The following is a 15,234-nucleotide window of genomic DNA, read 5'->3' on the forward strand; positions in this document are numbered from 1 at the left end:
AGAAGGAAGACAGGATAGAAGAAAGCCAGCCGTTCCGAGAACGATCATTATCCCATCAAGATAAAATCCGCCCCGAGCGGTTCTGATTATAGGAAAAATAGAACTATAACTCATTTACATTCTTAACTTTTTTCAAGATGAGTGTTTCACCGCCGTTTTAATTTGAAACAACCGCTACATTAGACGCATGTGGTCTGTGTCGTAGCATGCCCACCCCGTAGTATGCCTCTCACTTACTTATCTTTGTTTTTGTTTCGCAGATCCCTCTTGGTGGCGGCCTGTGAAAAGAAGTGCGTCTACATGTTCGATCCTCTCAGTAAAGCGGTCATAGGTTCGATACCCGACGCTCACACAGACTGTGTCAACTATGTCAGGTTTGTGCTAAAATAAAATCAAAATTAGGCTTAGGTACTCAGAAAAATGACCCTTACTAAAAAAAAAATAAAAGTACTGCCCCAAATATCAGTCCCTTAGGTGTCCTGACGATCTTCATTCTTGCCTTTCTAACGATATCTCCTTTTTTATCTCTTGTAAAATAAAATTACCTACAGTTTCCAAAGTTACTAGTCAAGTGAAGACGTTGTTCTTTTTCCTATATTAATATGAAGAAAGAAAATACTTTTCCAAGAATCCACTCTCCTCTGGTCCTCTTGGTTAGAATACACAACGTTTGAAACCTACTATTGTGCCCTATGGAATAAATTAATTAGTTACTAGAAGACCTCTTGAGATCACACATAATGTCAAATTGTAACATCCCTGGTCCTTCCAGGCCTCGTCACCCAAATACAAGAAGATTCTTATTGGTGAGTTATAATATGGGTAATTGTCTAGAAGACACGGCAATGAATAATATGTACCTTCTTTTTCACCTAAGGAGTTAGTGTTTCTAGTCAGAATTTTCCATTTAGCCAGTTTTCCCATTTGTTCTCTGGGTTAAGAGAAAAAGGATGGCACAAAGCCACAAATGGGAAGCTCTCAACAGAGGAATGTAGAGAAGAAAAATAGGGAAATGTTAAGTTCAAAATAGAATAGAATAAAATATACCTTGTTTATCCTGCCCAAATGGGACTGAAAAGTCCCTTTACCCCAGCAGTCTAAACAAGGTCTCGTATATTTGATGGGTTGAAGAATAATACATGTATCAGTACCCTTAAAAAAAAAAAAAAAAAAAAAAGAATTGGAATAAGGTATAGTTGGTGTTGGTGTTATATCACACCCAGGTAATTATGCAGAAGCCATGACAGTGGAAAAGAAAGCTCCTTTTTGTATTGAACCTAACCCTATAATAACACTAATCACTGCTCTAATTGTGAAAATTCCTTTTTGCATTTAACCTAACCGTATAATAACACTGGTCACTACTTGTTTATGCCAGTTCCTTTGGTAGCAATCTTCCACTGACGTGACTTCTGCACAAGTACCCACTCCCCAACACACAAATTCTTTCAGTTGAAAAAATCAGTTGATTGGGGGAGAAATTGTTTTGAAACATTTGGTTTTTGTTTTAATAATAATACAATTAACATAATTATCTTGTACAATTGGAATTGTTGAATGGAGGATCCTGACCCGACTTGGAATTTCACTGCTGCTATAATTAGTGTTGTTGATTTTTTTTTCTTTTTTTTTTAGAAAAAAAAAAAGGTTTGACAGAGGGAACTGTAACTGCTATGGTCTTATCGTCTCGAAATTGTAGAGAGAAGGAAGACAGGATAGGAGAAAGCCAGCCATTCCGAGAACAAACATTATCCCATCAGGATAAAATCCACCCCAGGTGGGAATCAAACCCACGGCCTAGTGTTTACAAGGCAGATGCACTACCAACCAAGCTAACTAGGCTGGCCTAGTTGTTAATTTCAATCACTTCAATTTTTCAGCCCAATGAGCCCAGGTGGGAATCAAACCCGTGGCCTAGTGCTTACAAGGCAGATGCCAGATGCACTACCAACCAAGCTAACTAGGCTGGCCTAGTTGTTAATTTCAATCACTTCAATTTTTCAGCCCAATGAGCCCACTGTTATGGAGTCTCTTGAGAAGACCTACTCATTAAAACGGTCATTCAATGTGTTCAATGATTCATGGCTATACGAACGAGAACTGGGCATGCGAAGAAAGCTTGGAACACAGAACCAAGTTCAGAAGTCTCTCTACTCTGCATTGACACCAATCGCCAAATGGGGTGACACAAAACAGACTGGAGGCATTTTTAACCTGGAGTTCTCACAAGATGGGTAAGATGATTGGCGGGTATATACAAATGGGAACATCTTGACAAACAAGTGCTTATGCTTCCATAGACTAGCATAATAATTCTATGGTCTTATTCAAAGGTAAAGTCATTCCTGAATGGTAGAGATTGCTTTTGGAAAGTATTTCCTTCAAGACTTAACAGTAACATGGGAAAGCAAGGTACTAGTTTGCCACGTGCTCGGACGACACCACCATAGCTCTGTGGGACGCTCGCAATCTCAAGACCCGGGTTCGAACCCTCCAAGGTCATTCCAACTGGGTGAAAAACATTGAGTTCTCCAGCAAGGATAATCTTCTGGTCACTGCTGGATTTGATGGCAGTATTTATACGTGGGATATCAACAAGTAAGCTTTTACTTGTTGTAAACAATTAAGTGGAAATGGGCAGGCCACATTGCGAGGAGATTTGACTACAGATAGTTCAAAACAGTAAACGAATGGAGTCCTACAGAGTTAGTTAGACCCAGAGGCAGACCACCCAACTGATGGGACAAAGATTGGAAAGCAGTAGTTGGCAAGAACTGGCAAAACTGGCGAATTCCGGAAGTATAATCTACATAATTACCATCTTTCAAGATTTTTTTTTTTACACTCATAATGCTGCCACTAGTCGCTACTCGATTGAAGTAGCTCCTCAATTGTCCCCACGAGCCTGAGTGCACCCCGAAATCCAAGCACAGAGCCGAAAAAACTTCGACCCTGCCGGGAATCGAACTCGGGACCTCCGGAGTGCAAGCCTAGTGTGATACCCACTCGACCACGGAGGTTGCAAAAAAAAGGGTAATTGAATTGAATTTTCGTTGTCCCTTTCAGCTACACAGAGACGGGATTTGTGTACGATCGCGTATTCCAAACGAACGGACTCATGCGCATGCGGCTAAATCCGGATGCTAGCAAGATGGTCATTTGTACTACAGCCGGATATCTTATACTAATACATGATCTGAACTTGAACACATTGGCCCAAGACCTGCTAGGATTCAGAGTAAGTATAGAGAGTTGAATAAGTATAAGTATAGAATTTCCTTTTTAACTTACCTCGGTGGTGTAGTGGTCAAGGCGCTCGCCTGGTAAACAAGAGGGCGTGTGTTCAATCCCAGCCGAGGTATGGAATTTTATCCTCAATTTAATTTGAGAATTTGACCACAATAATAGTAGTAGCCTACTGCTGGAGTAAAGGGACTTTTCAGTCCTATGCGAGCAGTATAAATAAGCACTATTATTATTATTTTGCCAGTCCAGAACGGTGAAAGAGATCTCAAGGAAAATTCAGGAAAAAAGCTTCAATAGTTTGGACAAGCATAAATTTTGAAGAAAAAAAAAGATAAAATTTAAAAAAAAGCAAGGTGAATTTTTTTCTTCCTTGAAAATGAAAAGGTTCGGTAGAGGGAACTGTAACTTCTATGGAGTTCTATGGTCTTATCGTTCCGAAAGCAAAGAGAAAAGAATGACAGGAAACTGGCCGTTCCGAGAACGGACCTTATCTGTTACGTATAAAATTGGCCCGGGCGGGAATCGAACCCTAGACCTAGCGTTTTGTCATCTGCACCAAAAGATGGGTTAGGGTTATACGAATATACGAATCTAACGTATACAACAGACGTGCTACTGCTACCCTCCAAGCTTAGCTTTGGTGTCATCATTTAATCAGTCCAATAATTTTCTAGTATTCTAGTCCATTTTGTTTTTTAGCCATTCACTTCACTGAAGGTGTGTCCACACAGTTGACCGGCCATTGATCGACGTCGACTGACACGTCCATACTGCCTCGACAACATAGATTCACTTCGTCGATCGATGGCCGGTCGACTATGTTTGGAGTTTTAGACACACCTTAAGAAAGATCGATCGACGCGACAGTCGTCGACTATGTTTCGACACACCTAAGAAGCCAAAAATGAAACATGTTTGTCAAGTTTTTACTTTGTTTTTCAGCCCAACATGTATCGTCTGATGCAGCTAAGTGACACAGCGCTACCGATGGCATTCGAATATCATCATCTGTTCAGTAGAGGTAGAACACGGAATAGAGTGGAGTTTATAACAGACTTCCCTTTCGGTGACGAGGCTGAGGTTATATCTTCCTTGCAGGTGTCAGAATGGTCGTGTGTACATGATATACAGTCCTATTCGGGCAGGATAAACAAGGTTTATTCTTTATTGCTTACCGTTATATGTTTTTGGATATGTACTTCATTGTGGATACCAATAATCTCAAAGATTTATTCTACTCTTCAGATTCATCCTCATGGTTGGTGCGCTCTAAGCCGAAATATATCCAACAGTGAACGATCAGAATGGTCGTGTGTACATGATATACAGGAATATCCTGAGGACACGGATGAGGACGAAAGTAATGAAGAGGAAGACACAAGGTAAGTTATAGTCATAGTTCCGTGGCCAAGTGGGTATCACACTAGGCTTTCACTCCGGAGGTCCCGGGTTCGATTCCCGGCGGGGTCGAAGTTTTTTCTGTGCTGGGAATGCACTCTGCCTCGTGAGGACAATTGAGTAGCTACTTTGATCGAGTAGCGACCAGTGGCGGCATTCCCAGTGAATAAAGATTCTTGAAAGATGGAAATTGATTGCAAAAGAAGCACTTAGTAATGCTGTGATATCAACGAAAGTTGTGAAAAGGCTCTGCTTTAACACAAATAAATTCACGAAAAAATATGTAGCTTTTGCCACACAGCTCATGTTCCTAAACCAAAAATTCTTAGTTTTCCATAAAGTAATACCGCCAGCAGTAGCACCAGTGGCGAACCTACATCTAGTCAAGGCACCACCAGATTATCACCCCACGTCACTGCTTGTAATTAGAACTTGTATTTAGTATTTACCTTTGTTTTCCATACAGTAATACCGCCAGCAGTAGCACCAGTGGCGAACCTACATCTAGTCAAGGCACGCGTTCCACCAGATTATCACTCACTGCTTGCGTTTTTCATAAAGTAATACCGCCAGCAGTAGCACCAGTGACGAACCTACATCTAGTCAAGGCACCACCAGATTATCACGTCACTGCTTGAAATTAGAACTTGTATTTAGTATTTACCTTTGTTTTACATACAGTAATACCGCCAGCAGTAGCACCAGTGGCGAACCTACATCTAGTCAAGGCACGCGTTCCACCAGATTATCACGCCGGGCCAGACATTATGATCGGAGTAATCTATTGAGCAATACCATTGAGAACAGATACCCGCAGCTGGAAATTAGCACGGCGGATATTTGGGAAGCATTACTGGTAGGTGACTATTTTTTCATTCTTAGTTTTTCTGAGGATGCCGTCAGGAGGTGGTGAAACATGTAAACTTCTTATCTGTTTTTAACTGTATTTCACAATACTTTTATTACTAAACAAGTTTCATCTATTTGTCAAGTGAAAACATAGCTTGTCACAAATACCCCAATTATTTCCCCTAAATATATTTCATGACTTGACTTGACTTGGACTCGAACCACGAACCTTTTCAGTCTCATTTCGCCGGTATAAATAGGGTATGTTCTATTCTATTCTAATCTATGCTAAACTTGGCAGGTATTGAGAGAAGCCAGAAGTATACAGGGTGGCAGTGGCAATGCGTCCCGTAGTGTTTTACATCAACAAGCATAGTATGCTATTCTAATTTATGGTATCCTATGCTAAACTTGGCAGGTATTGAGAGAAGCCAGAAGTATACAGGGTGGCAGTGGCAATGCGTCCCGTAGTGTTTTACATCAACAAGAGTACGACCAGGACCTGGTGCGAATCATACGAATGTCTTCAGGTACGTACGACATGACTAACCCTGTAGAATTTACTACACCACCGAACAACGAGCTTTATCCGAAACAGATAAAGGTCGTTCTCGGAACGGCTGTTCTATTCTATTCTATTAAAGTAGCAGCCTTGTCTGTTACGACACACAGGTGAAAACTTACGGTGCCCAATTACAGTTATCCTGTTTGTCACATATCCAGATCTTAAAGTAGCAGCCTTGTTTGTTTCGACACTTGGAGTGTCCAGGCCCATTGAGTACGGCACAGACACCACCTAGACTAGCACAAGCAGAACAGTCTGGCTCGATCGCACACGAACAGAAATCTGGAACACAAAACAAGTTGGACTTAGCTTGGCAGGAACTGAAACAGCGAAGGTCTTATCGTCCCAAAATCAAAGAGAGGAAGAGAGAAAAGGAGAAATCCGCCAGCCTAGTTAGCTTAGTTGGTAGCGCGTCTGCCTTGTAAGCACTAGGCCGCAAGTTCGATTCCCGCCCGGGGCGTATTTTATCCTGAACGGATAAGGTTAGTTCTCGGAACGGCTGGATTTCTCCTATCCTGTCTTCCTTCTCTCTTCGATTTCGGGACGATAACACCTTATCAGTTATAGTTCCCTCTATGAGACCTCTTAAAAAAAGAAAAGCCTCTTACACTCGCTGACCTGCAAAGACTTACCTAGGCTCACACAGAGCAAGGTGACCGCTAGTAGAAATTTGAACATTTTGAATTACCAACAAAACCATCCCAGGAAGTAGTGTGTACAACTCTTGCAGTGTACATGAAAACAAGGCAGGCTTGCAGGCCGCGAGGTGGCAGCCTAACCAGCAAGAACCATTTTGGAAACTTCAACAGAAAAAGAGGTCCTACGTCCCCATTGGGACATGAGTCAAGTAAGATACATATCTATAATATCTGTTTTTCTTTTCACAACCCAGGTCTTCGCAATCACAATGCAACAGACGACGGTGGAGATTCAGAAGAAACCGAAAGTAACTCGGGCGGTGCAACATCCGACGTCGAACGGCTGGTGAGTCTTTAAAGTTCTTTTCACTTTCTATTTCACCACCTTAATACATATCTTGGGCCTGGCTGGTTACATTTTCAAGTAACATCCCAGGATAAACAATAATAGTGCTAATAGGTATAATAATAGTGCTTATTTTTACTACTCCAATAAGACTAAGGAGTCCCTTACACCAGCTCGGACCAAGCTCAGCAGCCTTTATCAGTTTCTCACAAAACAACGCTAGCTCAACAATTCGCAAACAATAATAGTGCTAATAGGTATAATAATAGTGCTTATTTTTACTACTCGACTAAGACTAAGGAGTCCCTTACACCAGCTCGGACCAAGCTCAGCAGCCTTTATCAGTTTCTCACAAAACAACGCTAGCTCAACAATTCGATGGACGCTGACAGTCACCTGTCCGGATAGACGCCACGACGGCCGTTGCTTACCTCGAGTGTTCTTCAAATTGTGTACTGAATGCCTGGTGTGACATTGTGTAGTTTTTATACCTAGCTTTTTAGTAGAAATTCGGACATGAAATTGTTGACACGATGTTTGACATCACGTGAAACACGTAGAATCGTGATGCTCGATAGTTTTATTATTTTTTGTTTGATGAAGTTTTAACGTCACTGTATAATTGCTAAGGGGCTAAAAAAATAATAAAAAAAATCTGGTGTAAACATCACACGACTTTCTATTACGTTAGCGGAATACGTATTTGAAAAAAAAAAAAAAATGTGAAAATTTTTCAAAGTCCAAGCCGCCTGTATTGGTTTCTGTTGCTTGGTTATGATACGAGTATTTATAATCAATTTTCTTTGGCGAAGCACGGGCAACAGTAATGGTATTAGACTTAGATTTACTATGTGTAGTTCTTTAAATTTACTACCTACAGTTCTTAACTTCCAACACTCACGTTCCCTCCTCAGGTGTTTGTAGTGACGGATCGATCCAACAATCCCTCGTCAACAACGGCCGCCCCGAGTTCAACAAGTTGCTTTCTCCTATCCTGTCTTCCTTCTATCTTCGATTGCGAGACAATAAGACCTTGGCAGTTACAGTTCCCTTTATCAAACCTCTTTTGAAAAATAAAAAAAGGTCCTTGAAGACTCTTTCTTCTGTATTATGTCCTATGAAAAAACCTTCGATCACAAGGAAAATGCCTAATAGCTTACGCATTTTCTAGGGGGTTTTGAAAGTTGATTTCTGTTGGTTGGTTGGTTGGTTATGATTTATGATCAGTGTTCTGCGGCGAAGAACGGCCAACCTGCTAGTAATGATATTAAGACTTAGATGTACTAGATGTAGTTCTTTAAATTTACTACCTACAGTTCTTAACTTCCAACACTCGTGTTTCCGTCCTCAGGTGTTTGTAGTGACGGATCGATCCAACAATCCCTCGTCAACAACGGCCGCCCCGAGTTCAACAAGTCAACAATCGCGAGCCAACAAAGCCGCGGGCAAAGCCAACAAGAAACCAGCGCCCAAAAAGTCTTTCGTTCAGAATAAACCGCGCCTGACTCACTACGTTGAAGAGTTGAACGTGGGCCGAGGATATATTATCGGGCAAAGCCAACAAGAAACCAGCGCCCAAAAAGTCTTTCGTTCAGAATAAACCTCGCCTGACTCACTACGTTGAAGAGTTGAACGTGGGCCGAGGATATATTAAAGAGTTGTGCTTCTCCTCTGACGGCCGACTCATTTGCTCACCCTTTTCGTACGGTAAGTGGGAGCTTTGAGTTGAAGAGCTCTCTAAATGATAATCCTGCTATTGGCCTTCGCTGATAAACCAGCGCCCAAAAAGTCTTTCGTTCAGAATAAACCGCGCCTGACTCACTACGTTGAAGAGTTGAACGTGGGCCGAGGATATATTAGTGGCTTTATGTCTACCCCGGGGGCTTTGGTTTTCCATTGCGATGAAAAGGTCTGTGTTTGAATTTCAATTAGGAAATGGTACGTGTCATACAAGGTACAAAGTAAGTATTAGGCCTATGAGGTGAGGTAGATATTCAAATGGATGAGCCACCTTGGAGGGTAGTCTCCCTTGAAAGCGCTAGGTCGCGGGTCCATCCATCTTCCCAATGATTACCTGATTAGGTACACAGATGGCAAAAACTCGTGAAATGAGAAGAAAGAGCGAGCGAACAGAGGTCAATGAACTCCGCGCAGAATTGCTCTTTCTCTGGCGGTTCTGAAAGAGATTTTTTTTCGCAAATCTCTCCAGAATATTTTTTTTTCGGCGATTTTTAACCCGTGGAAGCACACGGTGGAGTTTCGTTTTCCCCGGAAGGTCAAAGGAGTTCAATTGCATTATATAGCACACCGCGCGAATATCTATGGTCTGTAAAACAGGGGTCAAAGCCAATATTGGTAATATCATATTTCGATCGCATAATAAGTCAACGGGTTACTTTCTGGTGTTCTCATGTCCACTCTAAGCAGATGAGAATGATAAGATTTGTTCTCGGAACGGCTGGCTTTCTCCTTTCTGGCCCAATTGCCCACCTTCTCTCCTCGATTCCGGGAAGATAAGACCTCAGTAGTTTAGTTATAGTTCCCTCTATTAAACCTCTTTAAAAAAAAAAAAAAACCCCACAAATTTCAGATCCAAGTAAAAGCGTACAACAGCACCAAGATTCTAGCTCAGATGTCGCTCAACGCTTCCACAACTTCTGTGCTGCTCAATAATCTGACATCAGGCGCGGTCTATACCGCACGCGTTGTGGCGTACACCAGGGCCGGCCTGGGGCCTTATTCCGCCCCTGTCACGCTTGTCATGGACCCGCATGCACCGCCACATGCGCTACCTAGCGACAGTAAGTGACATCAGTAAGGTGAAAATTGACTGAACGAAGTGAGGTCCAAGTTTTCTTTTCGTTTTTTGTAGCGTAGAGTAAGACTTTTAGATTTTATGAAAAATTGTGAAAATTGTGCTGATAATGCTGATATTGTAAATAATGTTTAAGAGTTTTCAGGTTTAGGGGACTATTTCAGAAAGAACTTCGCACTTTACATTTTGAACTTTGCATATTACAGATGGAAAAACCTTTGATGAAAATATTATGTAACAAAATGAATAATTACCTACTGGGGATTTGAGAACTCTCTTTGTTAAATTCTTTGCTGTTCGCTCAAAATGTGTTAAATTCTTGGCTGGACCTCATGACTATAAGATAAAGAAGAAAAATGTCATATTGATTTCATGCTGTCTTTTGGCAACTGATCTCGAATTCTCGGAACAATTGGTTAAATATATTTTAATTGCTTCTCTTCTCAGGTAACAATGAGACGTGGTTGATGATAGCTCTCATATCGTTCGGATCTACTGTGATATTCGCGTTGGGTGCTGTCCTATATTTGAAGCGACGAGCCAACACCGGCAAGGACTGTGGCCATCTTAGTGGTAAGTTACCCTAAAAACGATACACGTAGATTTGGGACTATTTTTAAGAAATTAATAATTTAAGAGGTTTGACAGAGGGAACTGTAACTGCTAGGGTCTTATCGTCCCGAAATCGTAGAGAGAAGGAAGACAGGATAGGAGAAAGCCAACCGTTCCGAGAACGAGCATTATCCGTTCGGGATAAAATCCGCCCTGGGCGGGAATCGAACTCGTGGTCGAGAATTGATCTATTTTATGTGTTATTATTATTATTATTATTTTCGAGACATTTATTTATACAATTGAAGGAGTTTCAACAGTAAAGTCCTACCTCCTAACGTGATATGGATGCTTGCATTTTAGTTCCCTCAAGATGAATGCTACAAAAAACCCAATTTTTCATTTATTTATACTCATGCTTTTGCCGCAATTTATTTATACTCATGCTTTTGCCGCAATTTATTTATACTCATGCTTTTGCCGCAAATTTATTTATACTCATATTTTTGCCGCAGTTCCAGTAGTGACGGCGGGTGACCTCTCTCAGCTCAGCATGTTAGGCGGTGGCGGCAAAGAAACCCTCTGGATAGACCGCGGTTGGCGCGGCTCTGGAGAGAAAGGCCGCGCATGTGCCCTGCGTAGAAAGTATCAGAGAAGAGTCGGGAGTCAAAGAGCGAGTTGAAAAAAAGAGTAGTTCCTTTTACTGAGTAGCTCAGTTGGGATTCAATCCCAAAGATGAGTCAAAAGTCGCATCTCTAAAAAACACCGACCCCGTCTGTACACGGGAAAGGGCGAAGAAAAAGAAGTGAGTTTTGCGAATTACACCTCGTAATGATATCTAATCTACAGGTCATTGCTAAAGGACATTTGACGATCAGCTGATGAGCAAAAATGTTTGATAAAACTAAGCATTATTGGATCTCCATCTTATACAAGTTATTTTAGTAATGGATTTGTATTTGTGAAAGTACCTTGGGCAGGAAGCAGAGTGCCCTTTGTAAATTTTGTATAACAGATTGTTAATAAATTCCATCTTATGCTAGTTGTTTTAGTAATGGATTTGTATTTGTGAAAGTACCTTGGGCAGGAAGCAGAGTGCCCTTTGTAAATTTTGTATAACAGATTGTTAATAAAGAGTAGATATAATAGTTATTACATATTCTAAATTGAAGTTCTCTTCTTTTAATTTCAAATCTGTGCCTACTTTTTTCCATGCAAGTTACGTATATCACTTTGTAGCCAGCCTAGCTAGATTGGAGGGTAGCGTGCTTGCCTGGTAAGCGGTAGATCGTGGGTTCGATCCCCTTCCGGAGCGACCTTTATCCTAAATACCTAGATAAGGTTCGTTCTGAACGGATGGCTTTATATATCACGTTGTAGCCAGCCTAGCTAGATTGGAGGGTAGCGTGCTTGCCTCGTAAGCGGTAGATCGTGGGTTCGATCCCCTTCCGGAGCGACCTTTATCCTAAATACCTAGATAAGGTTCGTTCTGAACGGATGGCTTTCTCCTATCCTGTCGCGGACGATGAGATCTCAGCTGTTAGAATTCCCTCTATCAAGCTATTGAAAAGAAGAAAAAGGAGGGGGGGAGGGGGAAACGCCAAAAGAGATTATTTCATCATCAGGTGCATTATTCGAAGGCATTTTATTTACCATGAAATACTATAGAGGTTTCTAATTCTAAACGTTACAGAGTTCAAGATGCGTATCCCTAAATCCAAAAAGCCGGATAACAATATTATATTACTTAAATACTTGTGTTTGAATTTCAAATTTTCAATTAGAAAATGGTACGTGTCATACAAAAGGTGCAAAGTAATAAGTACTAGACTTATGTCATGAGGTATTCAAATGGATGAAGATTTAGATTTGAGTACCACTTTGGGAGGTATGTAGGTACCTACAATAGGTAATATAATATGTATACTCCCTGTTTAAAGTCCCCCAGCCAGACTAACCACCAATCCTCCAGATTCAAAGTCCACCGTGCTAACCACTGCACCACTGAGGGTGGTTCCCGGAAGGAAATACACCTTATCATCTCCTTCCTTCGGCACTGGACCGCCGGAGAGATAATAGAAGAGAAATGAGAGAAATCATCCATCTTCCCAATGATTACCTGATTAGGTACATACCTAGATGGCAAAAACTCGTGAAATGAGAAGAAAGAGCGAGCGAACAGAGGTCAATGAACTCCGCGCAGAATTGCTCTTTCTCTGGCGGTTCTTAAATACATACGTCGGTGTATAGCGTACCTATACCTAAAGGCCGTTCATATTTGTCATGGGCAATGTAATTTAAATCAGAGGGTTCACACGACACAAGTCACGATTTTCTTCCGAACGACACAAAATGTCCTATAGGCAATGTAATTTAAATGAGACTGTTCCTACTTACGCACGACACGATTAGGGGGAAACGCCAAAAGAGATTATTTCATCATCAGGTGCATTATTCGAAGGCATTTTATTTACCATGAAATACTATCGAGGTTTCTAATTCTAAACGTTACAGAGTTCAAGATGCGTTTCCCTAAATCCTAAAAGCCGGGTAACAATATTATATTACTTAAATACATACGTCGGTGTATAGCGTACCTACTACCTATACCTAAAGGCCGTTCACATTTGTCATGGGCAATGTAATTTAAATCGGAGGGTTCACACGACACAAGTCACGATTTTCTTCCGAACGACACAAAATGTCCTATAGGCAATGTAATTTAAATGAGATTGTTCCTACTTACGCACGACACGATTTTTTCACCGAACGAAAAGTGGAACAGGCTTTTAGGTGTAGGAAAACGCATCTTCAGGATAAGCATCGATCGACGCGACGGTCGTCGACTATGTTTCGACTTTCGACACACCTAAGAAGCCAAAAATGAAACAGGTTTGTCACGTTTTTACTTTGTTTTTCAGCCCAACATGTATCGTCTGATGCAGCTAAGTGACACAGCGCTACCGATGGCATTCGAATATCATCATCTACTATGTTTGGAGTTTTAGACACACCTTAAGAAACATCGATCGACGCGACAGTCGTCGACTAAGTTTCGACACACCTAAGAAGCCAAAAATGAAACAGGTTTGTCAAGTTTTTACTTTGTTTTTCAGCCCAACATGTATCGTCTGATGCAGCTAAGTGACACAGCGCTACCGATGGCATTCGAATAGATCGATCGACGCGACAGTCGTCGACTATGTTTCGACACACCTAAGAAGCCAAAAATGAAACATGTTTGTCAAGTTTTTACTTTGTTTTTCAGCCCAACATGTATCGTCTGATGCAGCTAAGTGACACAGCGCTACCGATGGCATTCGAATATCATCATCTGTTCAGTAGAGGTAGAACACGGAACAGAGTGGAGTTTATAACAGACTTCCCTTTCGGTGACGAGGCTGAGGTTATATCTTCCTTGCAGGTGGGTCATTATTGCTTAGACACTGAGAAAAACCTAGGGTTCTGGAACTCTAATATATGTACTTCAGAAAGCTTGGTACTTTAATGTCAAGAAGTCATTATTGCTTAGACACTGAGAAAAACCTAGGGTTCTGGAACTCTAATATATGTACTTCAGAAAGCTTGGTACTTTAATGTCAAGAGTGTCCTGGTTTGAAGTATGTCAGAGGTACGGTTCGGCTGTTGTTCAAGACAAAAGTTTTGTAAAAACCTCGAACACGTTCACTTTTCTCACGACCTCGGTTTTCGCCGAAAGTCGCTCAAACTTGGACTGAAGTGTCTGGTGTTTATTTCATTTTTTCAACCTGAGCACTCTATTTTTATTATTCAAGTAGAGTGGAGTTTATAACAGACTTCCCTTTCGGTGACGAGGCTGAGGTTATATCTTCCTTGCAGGTGGGTCATGATTGCTTAGACACTGAGAAAAACCTAGGGTTCTGGAACTCTAATATATGTACTCCAGAAAGCTTGGTACTTTAATGTCAAGAGTGTCCTGGTTTGAAGTACGGTTCGGCTGTTGTTCAAGACAAAAGTTTTGTAAAACCTCGAACACGTTCACTTTTCTCACGACCTCAGTTTTCGCCGAAAGTCGCTCAAACTTGGACTGAAGTGTCTGGTGTTTATTTCATTTTTTCAACCTGAGTACTCTATTTTTATTATGCAAGCAAGGTTCTTTTTATAAAAATATAATTTTATTAAAAAAAAAAAAACTGCTCTGATACCTATTTATTGTCCCACAGCAAGACAATGGCCTGCTCTCTGTACCCCGCCCCAGCCAGACCAATTTAATGAGTTCATTGTATGTTGTTATGTTCTCATTTCAGGTGTTCGGCTGTTCTCCTTCAACGAGGACTGTGCAAACATGTCCGAGTGTGTCAGCCATGACGGTTCCCCCCAAGTCCCAGGCCAGCTGTTTGAGCTCACCTCGTCTAGTAATCATTCCGATATCGTACTGAGTTGTAAATTCTCGCCTAAACACAACATACTGGCGTCTGGCTGTTTGAATGGAAGAATTGTACTGTACCAGCCAGTGTTTTAAATTTTATATTTTATAAATCAGAGTGGATTGTTTTAAATAGGGTGAGTGAGTCATGAAAAAGAGTTATAAATAGAGCAGCAAGCATGTGCATTAGGGGTAGTAGAAGGCTTGTTTTAAATAGGATGAGTGAGTTGTAAAAAATTTCCTTTGCTAAAGAAATATCAAAGGTTGAGTGCGAAGAGCATTCACTCGTAAAATTTGTAGCCAAAACCAAATGTCATACCAAGCAATCATCCTAGTTAGGGCTGATTGAGAGACTGACGAAAAACACTAGAGATGTGTAAAGATTCATTGAGCTAAAAAAATGAACTACTCTTTTCAGTG

The 15,234-nt window shown here is 41.1% G+C and overlaps 1 protein-coding gene across 1 annotated transcript; it reads left to right on the forward strand.

Moving 5' to 3' along the window:
• The first annotated feature begins 201 nt into the window (after positions 1-201).
• On the forward strand, positions 202-15,016 carry LOC103515683 (DDB1- and CUL4-associated factor 10). The gene is made up of 11 exons (XM_026828292.1): positions 202-378; positions 2,420-2,598; positions 3,067-3,238; positions 4,189-4,344; positions 4,492-4,628; positions 5,326-5,500; positions 5,912-6,023; positions 6,951-7,042; positions 8,394-8,525; positions 8,581-8,749; positions 14,696-15,016. Exons 1-11 carry the CDS (start codon positions 223-225, stop codon positions 14,908-14,910), a joined length of 1,695 nt encoding a protein of 564 aa, XP_026684093.1. The 5' UTR covers positions 202-222; the 3' UTR covers positions 14,911-15,016.
• Positions 15,017-15,234: the final 218 nt, after the last annotated feature.

The sequence above is a fragment of the Diaphorina citri genome, unplaced genomic scaffold (genome assembly GCF_000475195.1).
Source record: "Diaphorina citri unplaced genomic scaffold, Diaci psyllid genome assembly version 1.1 scaffold1397, whole genome shotgun sequence".
Classification (NCBI taxonomy): Eukaryota; Metazoa; Arthropoda; class Insecta; order Hemiptera; family Psyllidae; genus Diaphorina; species Diaphorina citri.

Coding starts and splice junctions, on each gene's coding strand:
- LOC103515683 (XM_026828292.1), top strand. CDS start 223: ATGCCTCTCACTTACTTATCTTTGTTTTTGTTTCGCAGATCCCTCTTG. Junction 2,599..3,066: donor TATACGTGGGATATCAACAA/GTAAGCTTTTAC, acceptor TGTCCCTTTCAG/CTACACAGAGACGGGATTTG. Junction 5,501..5,911: donor ATATTTGGGAAGCATTACTG/GTAGGTGACTAT, acceptor TAAACTTGGCAG/GTATTGAGAGAAGCCAGAAG.